Below are 17,162 nucleotides of genomic sequence, written 5' to 3' on the forward strand. Positions count from 1 at the left end.
TGGGTTTCATGAAGCATTGTGCACCATTGGCACAGAAGAGCTCAGAAAAAGATTGATCAAAGCTCCAAATTCTTCTGTCACAATCATTTGAAGGAGCTCACGAACAGATTTTCAGTCGACTCCTTCTGCACCCAGCTGTAGACAGTGTCACACGGGCTTTAGAAGGAAAATGGTGCAGCATTCTTATAGACTAGAACCCAGAGGCTAAAATGATGCCACAGGTCTGCAAGGGTAAAATTGTTTAGAGGCGATTTTTATACTGAACTCAGGAAAAATATTTAACAAATCCATCATGTACAAACACGGACTCCATAGGCTTTTTCTTGCACCATACTTTGACCCCTTTGTGTGACTTTTGGTGCATGATTTTGGTGTCATTTGATTGGTTAGACATTAACTGACACTGTGCTGTGATTGGCTGCTGAGAGCAGAGAAGATGTTCTTAACCCACCTTCTAAACAGTGTGCTGGCGTCCATAGCATCCAATCATAGCATAGCTTTCACTTTACCTCAGCAGTATAAGAAGTGAAAGCTGCACTGTGATTGGTTATTAGAGGCAGTACAGACAGAATTTTTAAGGATGGTCAGTATGTGGTGAGCTGAAATTTTGAGTAGCAAGAAGGATAAATGAAGTAACCCATGCTTTTTTGTGAATGGGACAGATGGAATAGGACTCGTCACTGGAGCCAAAAATGTTGGCCAACAAGAACATCTTTACAACCTGGATGCAAGAAGGTAGATGCAGGAAGTTTAGCTGATCTCGATAATGTTCTCCTGCCATCACTCCACATTGAGCTTGGACTGATGAAGCAGATTGTGAAAGCTCTACCGAAAAAAGGAGAAACTTCTAAGTACTTGTTTACCGAGTTTCAGGGGCTGTCCGGATCAAAACTGAAGGAAGCCATTTTTATGTTTCATGCTTAAACGTTCCCAAGCCTTGGGGTGTCTGAGGACCTTGAAGTGACATTTCTTACATTCTCATTTGGACGACTGAATATCAGGATATGAAGGTAGATGGAACATGAGCATGATGGGGGACTACTGCTGGATGCTTCACAGAGAAGATCTGCAGCCTCCTATAAGAGGAAAGGTATCCAGAGAAGAGGAAAAGGCGCAAGAAAGAATTTCCAAGAAAGTTCAATCCATTGTTATATATCATATATTGACCATTTTTGGCGACAGATTTTTCTTGTTCCTCTAGGCTTGTACGCAATTTTACATGTGTTTTGTGTGAAATCCATACGTGGTGGTTTAAAATAGTGGGGGGTTTTTGTTGTGGTTTTTTTTTTTTTTAAATTCTAAGAAAGCCTAAGAATCAGTCATTGGATTTGACACAACTTTCCTAAACCTCAGTTTTTCATACCTGTGTTATTAGCCTCCAAATCCTGCATTTAAGTATTAAGAAAAAATTGTCCCCATGGATAGACAACCTTTTTAATAAGATTCTTTGTCTTTTGCAGTCACCATCTTGTAGCTCGCGTGTATGAAACTAAAGGAGAGTTTCGCTCGGCGTTGCAGCACGAGAAGGAAGGATACACAATATACAAGAACCAGGTGACGTAGTGGCCTTTTGTAGACCTCTGTGGGCTTCCAGCTTTTCAGGTCTCCAGCGTGGATGTGGTGGCTGTGATTTGTGGGGGCAGTTTCTGGGCATCCTATTACTTTACATTGAAAGCCTAAAATGTATTTCCTTAGCGCGGCTTTGCATCTGGTATTAATGTTTTGTTCTTGTCTTTTTCAAGCTGGGGGAGCAGCATGAAAAGACCAAAGAAAGTTCCGAGTACTTGAAGTACCTCACCCAGCAGGCGGTGGCCCTGCAGCGCACAATGAACGAGATCTACAAGAATGGATCCAGTGCCAATATCATGCCTCTTAAGGTATGTGACCGGTGTCTGTGGCGGTACATAATGGAAGTCAGTCCTCGGGCTGCACATAATGGAAGACCGGTCAGTCCTCAGGCTGCATTTACATCTCCGTGTGTTACCATCCCAGAGAAGAGGATTACTTTTTTTTTACCTTTTTTTTTCTTTTGTTTTTTTAACTGATGTAGGTAGATTTATAACAATTGATTCTTGGCAATGGATCAGTTAAAAATGGATGACACAATATAACAACTCGTGCATACGACTGATTATATCTGACAAGTGCAACCAGTGGTTTTCTTGGACCGCTCTCTTGCTGATGATATTCTATGGCGCTGTGCACATGTCCGATTTTATTTATTTTTTTCTCGCCACCTCTAAATCTAATAGAGCCTAGTTAGATATATCTGCTGGACTCTGCTTACAGCTTCATTTAGACAATACAGCGTTCTGTCAGATGTAGCAGTGTCGGGGGTAAGTCCTGTCATAAGTAGTGGTGATGTAGCGGTGTCAAAAGTAGTAGTGCTGCACACGTGTACAACCAGCTTTGTTAAAACCGCAGAATGGGGGAGATACAGGATTTCCACTGATTAGACAGGTTACATGTATTTGAGGAATAAAGTTCACCTTCTTCCCGGTGTCTCACGTTCAGCACAGTGGCCAGGCACCTTCAGAATGCGATTAACCTTATATCTGTGGATAAATGGCATTATGGGACCTGACAGGATCCCTTTAAATAAATGTATTTGGGGATAAAAATCATTTTTGTTTTTTAGTTTCTTGAAAAATTTTGCAGCTTTGATTTTTACAGGCGCTTTGTTTCTCGTTACATTCAACTTTGATGTGGTCATAAACCAGATGAGGAGCGCAAAAAAGTCAGATAAGTGTTAGGCTACTTTCACACTTCCGTTTTTTTTAATCCGTCACAATGCGTTGGTGCGACGTATCGACGGATGCGTCAAAAATAGTGAAAAACGGATGCAACACATCCAGTATTTCGACAGATCCGCTTGACGGTTCCGTCGAAAAACTGGATCCATTGCATCCGTTTTTTTGACGGATCCGTTTTCCATGCCTAAAAATGGGAGTCTCCCAAATGTGATTGGCTACTGGAAAATAGGGAAACCAATATATTGACTGGCTGGCTATTTTCAGGCTGGCAGGAGTCTTGCTGGCACATTTGGGGGTGACGCCCCAGGCCAGGTTTATATAGATTTGGCGCCTGTCTGGCCAGTTGGCTACAAATTCCTGATTCTGAGCATGCTCAGTGTAAAAAAAAAAAAACAAAACAAAAAAAAAACGGATTCCAGCGCTGGATTCCGTCATGCGACGTGTCACGACGGATCCTGCGTCCATAGGCTTCCATTCTAGTCAACGACGTATGCCGCAGGATCCGTCGCAACACGTTTTCCCGACGCAGACAAAAAAACGTTACATTGAACGTTTTTTCCAGACGACGGTCGGCCAAATCACGACGGATCCGTCGCACGACGGATGCGACGTGTGGCCATCCGTCGCGATCCGTCACTAATACAAGTCTATGGGAAAAAAACGGATCCTGCGGGCACATTTGCAGGATCCGTTTTTTTTCCCAAAATGACGCATTGCAACGGATCTGAAAAGACGGAAGTGTGAAAGAGGCCTTAGTGAGCTGATTTAGGTGGGAGAGCTTCTGACGGATTGTCAATGACGCATTCTGCGCCCAGCAATGGACACTGCAACACACAAGCTATGGAAAGCAATTGACCTCAAATTTTTAATGAAACCCAATTACAAAAATGATTTTTAGACAAAAATAAATTCATTTACATAAAAGGGGTTGTCCTCCTATGGAAACTTTCTTTTTTCTAAAGTACATGGTTTGTTAGGAGAATAATATGAGTGCAGCCGCCATCCTTCTCGATGTGTCGCCCACATACGTGTGTTCCCTTTCAGTTCACGGCTCCCAGTATGGCCAGTGTCCTGGATCAACTGAATATCATCAATGGAATCTTGTTCATCCCACTCAGGTAACAGATACTTGGGGCCTGGACCCTTTTTTTTTATTAATATATAATGTGGTACAAGTTCCGACCAGGAGCCGTTACCCAGACCTGATGGCACAGAGATCGCCATCTCATCCCACGCTCACACAGGGGCCCCTGCTTGCTCAGTACCCTCTCCTTGCCCCTACAGATGTGTCCCCATATTGTACTTTGTGTTCACCCCCTCTTTCACAAATATTCTTGTGGGGTCTGTTTCTTTTGAAATTATGTATTGTAACAACACTGATATTTTTGCAGTCAAAAAGATCTGGAAAATCTGAAAGCAGAAGTCCAGCGTCGTCAGCTGCTACAAGAGGCCATTAAGGGATCCGACAATCAGAAGCCTGAAAACAAAGAAACCGTAACCTTGAAATCAGCCGGAACAAGCGCGATCACAAGTGACGATGCTGCAGAGACACAAACCTCGGCTTAGTTCTGTCCCCTCTTCCTTCTTCGGACGCCACTTTTTAAAACTCTAATCCCTCTACAGGGTTTTCACCAAGACCCATAGATTATAAAACGCGTCTTGGCGATATTGTTGCACAGGTACAAATGCTGATAATTGACAATGCAAGGAATAATGTCTGATCCATCAATGATTTGTGTCTTCTGCACAAAGACCTCCTCCGTCCCTAAGCAGCTGTGCACATGCAAGAATCTGGGGCTTCAGATGGCCCAGTCACGGGACGTCGGTGTGTGTGTCCATGTGAAATCCATTTCTGCATTTTGTGTTTGTACCTTTTATAGGTAACCTCTCTGCTTCCAGGCGACTAATATTTCTCAGGTCAGTTAGTGATGTGGACTGGGACCGAGTCCATCAGCGAAATGCAAAGCCACCTCTCCTAAATTCCTGGCCACGAGGCTATGGTCTGAGCCCACAGATGTAGCTTTTGTGGCAGCAGAATTAAGCCATACACTCAATGAGAAACAACCCCGAAATAATTAATTATTCCGTACCACAATTTGGTGAAGCCGACATGGACGGCGCATGTGTCGGCCTTTTTCTTTTAGTAAGGGGAGGACTTTGGTTGAACTATTTTGCTCTTCAGATTTTTTTTTTTTTTTAATTACTAAAGACTTTTGGGTTTTATATGATTTTTCTTTTTTTATGGTGATTCTACGACCCGTGATTTAGTATGCCTGTAGAATTCATCAGATTATCCAGCGACGTGACATCTGCAGATACGCAAGGACAAGAAGCCGCCCCTCGTCCATGCTTACCACCCATACACTAGTGCCTGAATGTACAACGTGGGGTCAGACCCCCATTGATAACACAATCCTTGCCGAACACGGAGGCTCTATCTTGAGGAAGGGGTCGATGTTTTTTTCATCTACACTCATTTGTAGATGTTTCATGGTTGCGTCACGGCTTGTTTCTGAGACATTTTGTCCTTTAAACTTTTTACAGAATCTACTGAAATTATTTTTTTTCATAAATTACATACTCCTCATGTGGGTTCTGTGTGGCTGTGATGTTAAGTGCTCACTCTTTGTAATTACTCAGCATCTGATTGTAATGAGCATTTTTCACTCTTATCTGCCTTAAATCCCGGTGTTCCTTCCGCACTCTGTGTACCAGTCTTGTCCGGTCATCGGCCTCTCCCTCCGTCCAAAGCTGTATAGAAAGGTGGGCTGAGTGCTCGCCTAGGGTCAGGTTGCATTAGGCCAGGTTCGCACTGTGTTATTGCCACATGGTTTTTTTTTTTATCACGGAAAAAAAAAAAATTGGAAACCAATCTCAAATAAGAAGTTTAACGGAATCCTATATTATGTTTTTACTAATAAATCTAGTGGTATGGCTCTATAGGTCATGGCACAGCAATAAAAATTATGCTTGTTTTGAAATAAACCGATGTGCCAGAGCTGAGAAATCAAGCTTTACAGGCACATGCAATTTAGCCAAAGAGTGTGTTCACACTGGAAAGGTAAATATTCACCCAAAAAAAAAAAACCCCTCAAAGCTTAAGGTTTTTTGTTTTTTTTTAAGAGGTTTTCTATTCTGAAAAATATTTGTTGACGTGCCATAGTACGTTGACATGCCATCATTGCACTTCCAGGCTGGGACTCTAAAGCTTGATTTCCCATTGGCTTCACATAGTTTTACCAGGACCTACACAGTCACACAACTATATATAATGGTGAAATCGTCCCATTTAAAGAAAAACTTCCTACTTGCCTCTTTGGCATCCATTGCCAGTTTGCCCAACCTCAGTGAGCATTGAACTCATGTAGTTGAGGTCTATATGACTTCACCAAAAGGTCGCGGTTGGATCTCGGAGCGTTTCTAAACTTTTTTTTTTTTTTCTTTGCATTTCTAAAACCCCCATCTTGCCATGCACCATGGAAGAGGACGTCATTCTCAGCAGGAGGGATCCAGTCTAGAAATCTGATTCAACAGCTTCACATTTTTAATGAATAAAAGTATTCAAATGTAATTTTTTTTTTTCTTTTAATTTCAGTTTTTTTTCTTTTCCTGTTTAGTACGTTGTTTTGAATGTTTGCTGTATGAATTCATGCGATAATCTAGAATGTTCTCTTGTTGTATGTTTCATTCATTTTATATTGTTTTGGATCTTTGTTCTTTTATTAACTTAAGACCTCCTTGCCCTGCGTACAAATGACAATAGAACTTTAATCCAGAGTATTGGGGGATTCAGCGCTCCTATGGCTAAGCTGGCGCGTATGATTGGATGCAGGATTTTTGGGAAGGTGTGTTTGGCATATCCAGTGACTACTGCTCCAATACCTGTTTTGTAATTGTCGAAATGCTGCTCTTTACTGTTTCATGGTAAGTGTATTTTTGGGAAATGACTAACTTTACCAGGCAGCAGTAGGTAAAAGCACTGTTGTCCTTTGTCCTAAACAGCATATTACTAAAATTTGAGACTTTTAGCCTTTAATAAATTGATGATAACGCAATTCATGGTTTTCTGGTTTTATTACAATTTTTTTTTAATTTTTACATGAACTGAACTCTCTTACAAAATATTTGGGGAAAACATTTTTTAGGCTTTTTTTTTTCCTTTTATATACAATACAATAGAAACCATAGCTGCTGAAAAGTTTGTTATAAAGAGGTATTAAAGGTGAGTGGTGCCAATTAGAGGTGAGCAAATCCGAACTTTAAAGTTGGTGTTCGCTGCTGAATACCGAACACTTGACTCCTCCCGGAAGTCCGTTTGTCCATTGCAGAAAGAGGGGGCCTTATTTTTTTCCCCAGATCCGAAGTTTGGGTCTTCATTGTTTTTCAATGTGGTTCTGGTTTAAGTTCGGGTACAGTTATGGTACCCAAATCAAACTTTGGACTAAGGGTTCACCAGGGGGGTCCGCTCATCCCTAGCGCCAAGGATGACCAGACTAAAAATACCTGTCAGAAAGCATTCATAATCGGAATAGGTCCGGTCCATGCGCTCCAGGAGTTATTAGTAGATACGACATATGGACGCAGCTCGCCTCTTGATACGGTAGTGAACAGCGCTCGTGTACCCCTTTTAAACTTATTCACCTATATGGCTACATATGTTACAGGGATTGTGTCTTCAAAAAATGACCTATTTTTAAATTCACACTAGTCACTGGGGCTTTTTTTTTTTATCCCTACTGTTTTTTTTTATGAAGAGTTTTCAGCAGTCTCCTTACCAGCAGAGGCAGGATTTCATAATCTCTTTACACAACTGATAACACAGGATCCACAAATCACAATGGGTCAGGTCACAGTTGACCCTACTCCCGCTCTTTAAAAATGACTTGTTCACACACTTATAGGTGTCAAAACCTGATTTAAAGAAAAAGGTCTTTTTTTCCATCACCCATGACGGCACCACGAGAGAGGGGATCCGATCTTCAAGGACAGGAAACCTTCGAGATAAAAAGGGCGGCTCCTCTCTCCGCATCAGAAAAAATAGTCACGTTAAAGACGGCACTTATTAGTGGCACTCACTTCAGCCCGTAGGATAGGTGACTTGCAAGCACTATCGGCAGACCCTCCCTACACTCAGGTTATGGACGATAGAGTTGTAGTAAGATTAGACGAAGCTCATCTCCCCAAGGTGGTGTCCTAATTCCATAGGGCTCAGGAAATAATCTTACCATCTTTTTGCCCTAACCCAAGAAATCAGAAGAGACTTCATTGCTTGGATGTTAGGAGGTGTCTCTTACAATATTTAGAGATGACGGAACCTTGGATGAAGCAAAGGGCCTTGTTTGTAGCATTTTAGGGGTCGAGAAGAGGTCTGAAGGTCTCTAGACAAACTATAGCTAGATGGGTGAGAGAGGCCATTACGCTAGCATATGTTAGTGCAGGTAGGTCTGTTCCAGAAGGTTTGAAGGCTCATTCTACGAGAGCCATGGCGACATCTTGGGCAGAGAGAGCAGGTGCTTCCATTGACCAGATCTGTAAGGTGGCCACCTGGTCCTCTCAGTCTACCTTCTTCAGACATAAATTATAGGTTAGATCTGTCTGCTTCCCCTGACCTCACGTTCGGGAGAACGGTGTTACAGGCGGTGATCCCTCCCTAAGACACTACAGACCTCTGTAATTCTCTCGTGCTGCCGTCATGGGTGATGGAAAAATACGGGTATTACCTGGTAATGTGTTTTTTCATGACCAATGAAGGCACCCTTATATTCCCTCCCTATTGATTACGTTATTGATTTGGTGCGTTTAATCACTTGAATGGGTGAAAACCACTTAAAGAATTAACATGCTGCAGATTTGAAAAAAATGCTTGGCTTATTTTCCTCGCAGATTTGAATTGGTGTACATGAGATTTCTTAAATCTGGTGCTGTAAAACGTTGCATTTTTAATTTTGCCTTTTAATTTTTTTTTCTGTTTAGTGTTTACAGATCATTTTTATATTTTGATAAATCCAATGGTACATGACTGCCAAATGTGTATTTTTGTTAATTGATACAGATGTTAATAGTTTTTAATTCCTAAGCCCCCACTCCCCCATACACATTATCCAAACATTGATTGAACCCAATATTGACTGGTTCGGCTGACAGCCTGTGTATGAAGGCCCACAACATAGAATCATAGAATGTTAGGGTTGGAAGGGACCTCCACGGTCATCGTGTCCAACCCCCTGCTCAATGAAGGATTCACTAAACCATCTCAGACTGATGTCTGTCCAGTCTGTTTGAAGACTTCCATTGAAGGAGAACTCACCACCTCTTGTGGCAGCCTGTTCCACTCATTGATCACCCTCACTATCAAAAGGTTTTTTGTATTTTTTTTTTAGGCTGTGTGCACACGTAGCATATTTTTCGCGGTTTTTCGCTATAAAACCGCGAAAAAAACGCTTACATTAAGCATCCTATGTAATAGAATGCATTCCGCATTTTTTGTGCACATGCTGCATTTTTTTCCTGAGCGGAATCACATTCCAGAAAAAAACGCAGCATGTTCATTAAAATTGCGGAATCGCGGCGATTCTGCACCCATAGGAGTGCATTGATCTGCTTACTTCCCGCACGGGGCTGTGCACACCATGCGGGAAGCAAGCAGATCATGTGCGGTTGGTACCCAGGGTGGAGGAGAGGAGACTCTCCTCCACGGACTGGGCACCATATAATTGGTAAAAAAAATAAAGAATTAAAATAAAAAATAGTCCTATACTCACCCTCTGATGGCGCCCGAAGTGTTCCCGCCTCTCCGGTGCATGATCTCTCTTCCGTTCCTATAGATGATGTGGTTCAGGACCTGTGATGACGTCACTGTCTTGTGATTGGTCGCGTGACCGCTCATGTGACTCACGCGACCAATCACAAGACAGTGACGTCATCGCAGGCCCTTCACTGCACTCCAGCTATAGGAACGGACGCCGCAGAGGTCTGCAGGTGAGTATAACCATGTTTTTTATTTTTTTTACTTTTAAACATTCGATCTTTTACTATTGATGCTGCATAGGCTGCATCTATAGTAAAAAGTTGGTCACACTTGTCAAACACTGTTTGACAAGTGTGATCAACCTGTCAGTCAGTTTTCCAAGCGATGCTACAGATCGCTTTGAAAACTCTAGCATTCTGCAAGCTAATTATGCTTGCAAAACGCTAGTTTTCTGCGGGTATATGCATGCTAATTCTGCATGCGATATACCCGCGGCAGGAGGCACAGAATTGCCGCGGAAATTCTGCAACGTGTGAACTTAGCCTTAATATCTAATTTGTATCTTCTCCCTTTCAGTTTCATTCCATTGCTTCTGGTGTTTCCATGTGCAAATGAGATGATCCCTGTACAGCAGATGCTTATCAGGAGAGATAAGGATGAGGCCTGTCGGATTTTGAACTGCTGATCCTTTTGTTCTCTAGAGATAAGTTGCCTCCTGTGATGTCTGGCAGCTGCGCTCTTGTAGATGACAGAGGAGCGCTCCTGTGTATGGATGAGAAAGCTGCAGGCAGGACCATCATTCAGCCAACAGATATCTAATGTGTGTGAAGCGGTGGGGCTTGTTACATTTTTCTTTGACACCTGCCTAACATTTTTGCACACTACTGTACATACGGATCATAGTTCTCTAATGCAGAGGTGATTACTGTGTGTATTTTGTTCTGAGCAAAGTTATTACTTTAGTATGATTGATCTGGATAAACTTGCCAGAGATCAATTTTTTTTGTTTTATGGACCATCACAGAAGACATCCCTTTGGTTTTGTTTACACATACAATAAAATCAGATGGTAAAAATTGACTCACTGACCACTTTTTTTTTTTCCACATCCAAGAGGGGTAAAAAAAAAAAAAGGTTTGGAAGCCTTACACTTACAAATTGTGTCTGTGCTGTGATAAAGACAAGGTCTGATAGCATGACAATGTAAGTCATCTTTTATAGTTTCCCGTGCATTAAGCAGACTGACGTTTTAGCTGATGGTTTGTTCTGTGGCCATACCAGTCATGCAGTGTTAGTATAAAGTCCTTATATCAGTCACGTTTCCTAGGTGACACGGATGGAATGGTAGTGACCAGGATGACGGACGACTGAGATGGGTTGTCAGGGAAACATTCATTCATCTTGTTAGAGCTCTGGCCCATTCAATGGAAACCTTTCTGGCAGTTTACAATCTTGCACAGCTTAGCTTTCATGAAAGTTTTGGGATGCACCCCACAATCCTTGTACGCAGGTTTTTTATTGCCCCATTCCCACAGGTATATAATATCCAGCCCCTCGCCCTGCAGTCTACCTTTAACATTTGGGAAAGAATGGCTTGTTCTAAAAAGCGCATGGAATTTGAGCGTGATCCTGTAATAAGACGTCACCGTTATAAGAAGTCTGTCCATCCAAAATACTCCACAGTAACCTGGGAGTGGTATTGAAATGGAGGCTTTCTCTATCGCCTTTCATTGGGGGACACAGGAACCATGGGTGTATGCTGCTGCCACTAGGAGGCTGACACTATGCAAATAAAAAAGTTAGCTCCTCCTCTGCAGTGTACACCCCACTGACAGGAAGTAGGATATTCAGTTTAGCTTAGTGTCAGTAGGAGGTGGACACGGGTCTTTCATTAGACCCTTATCTACCTCAATGTGCGTCGTTTTCTTTCAGGTTTTTCTGGAGGGATACAGGGTGAACAGTCACACCTGTAGTCCCACAACGCGGACTATGAGTACGGCGTGTACTGCCACCCCGTATCCTCATAGATCCCTCAGCAGGACCATGATCCTAGCACACAAGTGTGCTCAGAAGTCCGGTCCTGGCTCCGTCCCCCACCCACTCGCCCACCAGAGCCTGTCGGTTGGAGGAGACTAGGACGTCCATCAGCTCCCTGGACGTCTGATACCTTCACCAGTTTGAGGTTAGTAACGGACAGCGTGGGATGTTTAGGTGAGTATTCCTACTCCCCTTCCTCTGGGTCCTTCGCGCGGCGGCTGCGCTGCTCCCCCGCACTGTCAGGCAGTCGCGCTGCCCGTTTTTGCTGCGACCGCTCCTTTCTCTGAGTGGCGCGGCGGCTCTACTGGCAGCCGCGCTGCTTTTTGCTGCGGCGGCACACAGCTGCGCCGTTTTCCACCGGCGACCGCACTCTTCTGTAGGGCCAGTGCAGCGGACCTACAGGCAGCCGCGCTACCTTTTTCTGTGGCCACGTTCCTTTCTATCCTGGCATGGCCGCCTTGCAGGCAGCCGCGCCACTTTCCTGGTGGCTGCACGTCCGCCGTCGCCGCGGCCCTCTCCGGCGCTGCTTTTTACTGCGACTGCTCCTCCCTCTCTGGCGCGGCAGCACGCATGTCTTCTTGCGCGGCAGCCGCCCAGCCCCCTTTTTTACTGCGGCTGCTCCTTGCTGAGCGGCGCGGCGGCCCTACTGGCAGCCGTGCTGCTTTTTACTGCGGCGGCACATAACCGTGCCATTTTCTTCCGGCGACCGCACCTTCTGTAAGGCCAGTGCAGCGGACCTACAGGCAGCCGCGCCGCTTTCCTGGTGGCTGCATGTCCGCCGTCGCCGCGGCCCTCTCCGGCGGTCGCCAGCTTCTAATGTAGGCCCCGGCTTCTCCCGGGGCCTACTTCCGGCCGCGACTCCGCCCACTTCCTTCTTCCATCGGGCGGGTTTTTCCCCCGCCCGACTGGTTCAATTCGGCGTTATCCGCCCACTGGCGCCATCTTGGCGGTACTGACCAGTCAGTTAGCTCCGCCCCATTTTCTTCTGCATCCCTAAGTTTGGTTTTTCGGCACCAGGAACGCCTTGCTCCACTCCTTGCGGCCTGCAGCTGGTCCCGGACAGAAGAGTGTCCCAGAAGTCTGCTGTCTTCCCGCATCTCTGCATTAAGGATCTTCGCCACCTGAGGTGCATCTTCTAACAGGATCCTCCTTTGGGCAGCTATGCAACCTTTCCATCCAAAGATCGCTTCGCCAGTCGTGAGTAGCTCTGCTCTGCAGACTGACACTCTCCTCTGCCCTCCTGTCCCTAACCTTCTGGCATTTTCTCAGGGGTTCGTTCGCCATGTCTAATTCTAAGGGAGGTTGCTCTCGCTCTCCTACTTCTGTCTTAGCCAAACACTTTGCGCTCTGTCAGACCTGCAGCAACCCCATTATGCCCACCGCCCAGGACCCTCCCACTGTTCCGCTACAGAACGAAGCCTCCACTCCAGCCTGGGCTTCCTCTCTATCACAATCCATAGCGGATCTAACACTGGTGTCTCAAACCCTTGTGTCCGTGGTTGATAAGTTGCCCCTACAGACCCCGGCAGTGGCCAGCGGGTCGCAGGAGGCTCCGTCCGAGCCTTCCGTTATAGGCCGCAAAGGGGTCCAGACAGGAACGCTGGTCTGAGTCCTCTTCCCGTTCCATCTCGCCCCACGGTCCTTCTCTGCGGTCAGCTTCCTCCCGGTCCTCCTCCCCTGAGTCAGGCGAGGTTTTTTTCTCTGATGCGCCTATGGAGGATATTTCGGAGCTGGATTCGAACCAAATCTATAGCAAGGGATATGGTTCTGAACCTCATTGGAGCGATAAATCAGACCTTTGGCATCAAAGATTCCGCTACGGAACCCGCAGACCAGGCGGTTTCAATTAGACGGTCTAAACCACCTTCCAAAGTTTTTCCCTCCTCACCTGAATGAGAGGAAATCATGACCAGAGAAAGAGAGAATCCAACCAGACGCTTTCAGAGAGGAAAGCGCCTTGGTGTTTTATATCCCTTTTCTCCGGAGCTCACCGCTTATTGGATTGCTCCCTCGGTGGATCCTCCATTTTCCGGGCTGTCCACCAACACTGTCCTTCCGCTATCTGGCGGGGCATCTCTAAAGGATTCTAATGATAATGATAGAATCCTTTGCGAGGTATCCAAGTGGGCCAAACAGCTCAGTCAGGGCATTCTGGACGGGGCTTCACCCGGACAGCTCCAGCTGGCGGAGCTTTCCAACCAGATTTCTCATGCAGGTGAATACTTGGTCTCCGCTTCCCTGGATGCCACGTCTTGTACAGCTCAGGCTTCCAGCATTGCTGTTCCCATCCGTCGGACCGTTTGGCTCAAGGTCTGGCAGGCGGATTTGTCTTCCAAAAAGTCCCTTACCAGCCGGCTTTTTCAGGGTTCACGCCCCAGAGGCCACAGGCACGTCAAGAGAAGAAGAATGTATTCTTTAGACCCACTCCTTCCTGGCGTTCTCGCTACTCCCAAGGTAGATCCTCCAGGTCTAGGACTGGAAGATCCACCTCGGCATGACTCACGACAAAACCCCAGCCCACTTCCCAGGCTGGGCGGCCGTCTCCTCTTCTTCAGGGACGTCTGGATCTCCACAGTAGAGGACGCATGGGTCAGGGAAGTTGTATCCTCGGGATACAAAATAGAATTCGTTTCACGACCTCGGGATCGTTTCTTCGAATCCTGACCTCCAAGCGATCCTGCTCTAGTTCCTTGTTTCTTCGCAACCATTGCTTCTCTCCTCAAGGCCGGGGGTAATTGTTCCCGTCCCAGAAAAAGTACGGTTCACAGGTTTCTATTCCAATCCTTTGTGGTACAGAAAAAAGACGGCAAGGTTCGTCCCATTCTGGATCTCAAATTGCTGAACAGGAGAGTTCGTCTGAGACACTTCAGGATGGAATCCCTTCGTTCAGTAATTGCTTCCATGGAGGCTCAAGAATTTCTGTGTTCCATAGATATTCAGGACGCCTACGTCCATGTCCCGATATTCCCGGGGCATCACCGATTCCTGTGCTTTGCGGTGCTCCAGGACCTTTTTCAGTTCGTTGCCCTGCCGTTCGGTCTCGCAACTGCTCCCAGTGTTTTTCACGAAGATCATGACGGCACTGATAGCCATCTTGAGGGTCAGAAGACTGGTACTTTGTCCGTACCTCGACGAAATCCTCATCAAGGCTCCGTCCTTTTCTCAGGCTCACGAGAGCCTCTCCATCGTCCTCAACACTCTAACCCGTTTCGGGTGGCTTGTCAATAAGAAGAAATCCTGTCTTGTCCCTTCCCGGCATCTCTTTTTTTCTGGGCATGCTCTTCGACACTCGTCAGACCAAAGTCTTCCTTCCCGAGGACAAGAGATCCATCCTTCGCCGGGACGTACACTTGCTCCAGGGTCCTCGGCTTCCCTCCTTCCGACCATGAAGGTTCTGGGGAGGATGTTAGCTACATTGGAAGCGTTACACTTCGCCCAATTTCATTCATGACCTCTTCAGCAAGCCATCCTGTCACAGTGGGACAGGTCTGTCTTGTCCCTAGATCGTCCGATCCGACTCTCCCCGGGTCAAATGGTCCCTCAACTGGTGGCTGATGTCACCTCATCTCCCAGGGCAGGTCCTTCATTCCAGTTCTCTGGCAGGTGGTGATAACGGACGTCAGCCTGCTCGGCTGGGGCGCGGTGTTTCGCCACCTGACTGTACAGAGCCGCTGGTCGGCGCAGGAGTCATCTCTGCTGATCAATGTCCTCGAGATTCGGGCCATTTTTCTCTCCCTTCGTCACTGGGAAAGGATTCTCAGGGGTCTATCAATCCGAATCCAGGCGGAGAATGTCACGGCGGTGGCATATGTCAACCATCAGGGGGGGACTCGGAGCTCCTTGGTTGAGGTATCCAAGATTCTCCTCTGGGCAGAGGCAACGGTTCCGGAGATATCCGCGGTGCTTATCCCCGGCATGGACAATTGGGCCGTTGACTTCCTCAGCCACGAGGGCCTCGCGACAGGGGAATGGTCCTTGAATCAGGTCTTCCATCAGATTTGTCTTCAATGGGGGACTCCGGACGTGGACCTCACGGCGTTCCAAATGAACAGGGAGGTTCCTCGGTTCGTCTCCAGGTCTCGCGACCCTCGGTCAGAGGACGTCGACGCTCTGGCCATTCCTTGGTCGCAGTTCGTGCTTCCCCATCTGTTCCCAACTCTTCCCTTGCTTCCCAAGCTCTTGAAAAAAAGATCAAGGCGGAGAGGTGTCGGTCATTCTGATCGCCCAGGAGTTTGGTTTGCGGAGATCGTCAATCTTCTTGCGGACGCCCCCTGGCACCTTCCAGGCAGGCCCGATCCGTATGAGTCACACTATAATCCAGGCTTGGAAGCCTTCGTCTTCCAGGATCCACTATCGTACCTGGAAGGCTTACTTTCATTGGTGCCAGTCCAACCGTTTTTCCCCTATGTCCTTTTCCCTGCCTTCCATTTGGTTTTCCATCAGGCAGGACTGGATTCGGGCTTTGCTCTTAGTTCCCTAAAGGGTCAGGTTTCTGCGCTCTTCTTCCCTTTCTGAAGATGTTATCTTCTCAGCCACAGGTTAAGACCTTCCTTCAAGGAGTAGCCTACGCTGTCCCTCCGTACAGGGCTTCTCTGGATTCATGAGATTTAATGTTTGTGCTGGACGTTCTTAGGGGTTCCCCCCTTTGAGCCTCTCAGGGAGTTTTCCCTGTCAGTTCTATCTCGGAAGGTGGCTTTCTCGTGTCCATCACTTCGATCCGCCGTGTTTCCGAGTTGGCGGCCATTTCTTGCCGACCTCCTTTTCTTTTTGATTTTCCACCAGGTCAAGGTGGTCCCAGGCCTCCGCCTTCTTTCCTTCCCTAGGTGGTTTTCACCTTTCCACCTCAACGAGGACATTGTTCTACCTTCCTTTTGTCCAGCTCCGACTCATCCTCTGGAGCGATCATTGATCAGGCTGCACCTCGTCAGGGCAGTGAGCATCTCCCTGGCTAGCACGGCCGCTTTCCAAAAGATGGATTCCCTTTTCGCCATCCCTGATGGTGCGCGTAGAGGCCTGCCGGCTTCCAAGGTGACTATTGCTCGCTGGATCAGAATGGCAATTTTGGAAGCTTACCAGGTCAGGAACAGAGTGCCCCCTCCAGAGATATAGACTCACTCTACCCGGGAAGTCGGCGCTTCCTGTGCGGTACGTCACAGGGCTTTCGCCAGACGGCTTCGCAAAGCGGCAACCTGGTCTTCCATCCACACGTTTCGCCGAACTTTACATGGTCCATACCTATACTTCGGCGGACGCCGGCCTGGGCAGAAGGATCCTGCAGGCGGCAGTGGTGAGTCCTCGGACCTGATGGAAGTCTGTTTTTCCCACCCCAGGGACTGCTTTGGGATGTCCCATGGTTCCGGTGTCCCCCAATGAAAGGCGATAGAGAAAACAGGATTTTTGGTTGCTTACCGTAAAATCTGTTTCTCGGAGCCTTCATTGGGGGACACAGCACCCTCCCAAGTTGAACAGCTCTGTTTCCTGTTTACGTTTGAGTTCTTTGAACACTCTTTGAGTGTTTGAAACCGTTAATCTGTGGAGCGCCGTGGTATTTGTTGGCGCTATATAAAGTTTATTATTATTCTTTCTCTTTTACACATTGCTTCTCCTACTGCTTTCTCTTTTAC

The 17,162-nt window shown here is 46.5% G+C and overlaps 1 protein-coding gene across 3 annotated transcripts in view; it reads left to right on the forward strand.

Annotated features, from left to right (window-relative positions):
* The window catches only part of CLUH (CLUH binding protein of NUMT mRNA), a 54,848-nt gene extending 48,040 nt beyond the window's left edge, over nucleotides 1–6,808 (forward strand). For 2 of the 3 annotated variants that reach the window (XM_077294405.1, XM_077294406.1), the window contains exons 23-26: nucleotides 1,461–1,554; nucleotides 1,743–1,877; nucleotides 3,798–3,871; nucleotides 4,145–6,808. In XM_077294405.1, the coding sequence (XP_077150520.1) occupies nucleotides 1,461–1,554; nucleotides 1,743–1,877; nucleotides 3,798–3,871; nucleotides 4,145–4,319 (478 nt within the window). In that variant the 3' untranslated portion in view covers nucleotides 4,320–6,808. The remainder of the gene's footprint in view (nucleotides 1–1,460; nucleotides 1,555–1,742; nucleotides 1,878–3,797; nucleotides 3,872–4,144) is intronic. The other variant, XM_077294407.1, reaches the window with a different exon arrangement.
* Nucleotides 6,809–17,162: the final 10,354 nt, after the last annotated feature.

Source organism: Ranitomeya variabilis, chromosome 3, assembly GCF_051348905.1.
Source record: "Ranitomeya variabilis isolate aRanVar5 chromosome 3, aRanVar5.hap1, whole genome shotgun sequence".
NCBI lineage: Eukaryota > Metazoa > Chordata > Amphibia > Anura > Dendrobatidae > Ranitomeya > Ranitomeya variabilis.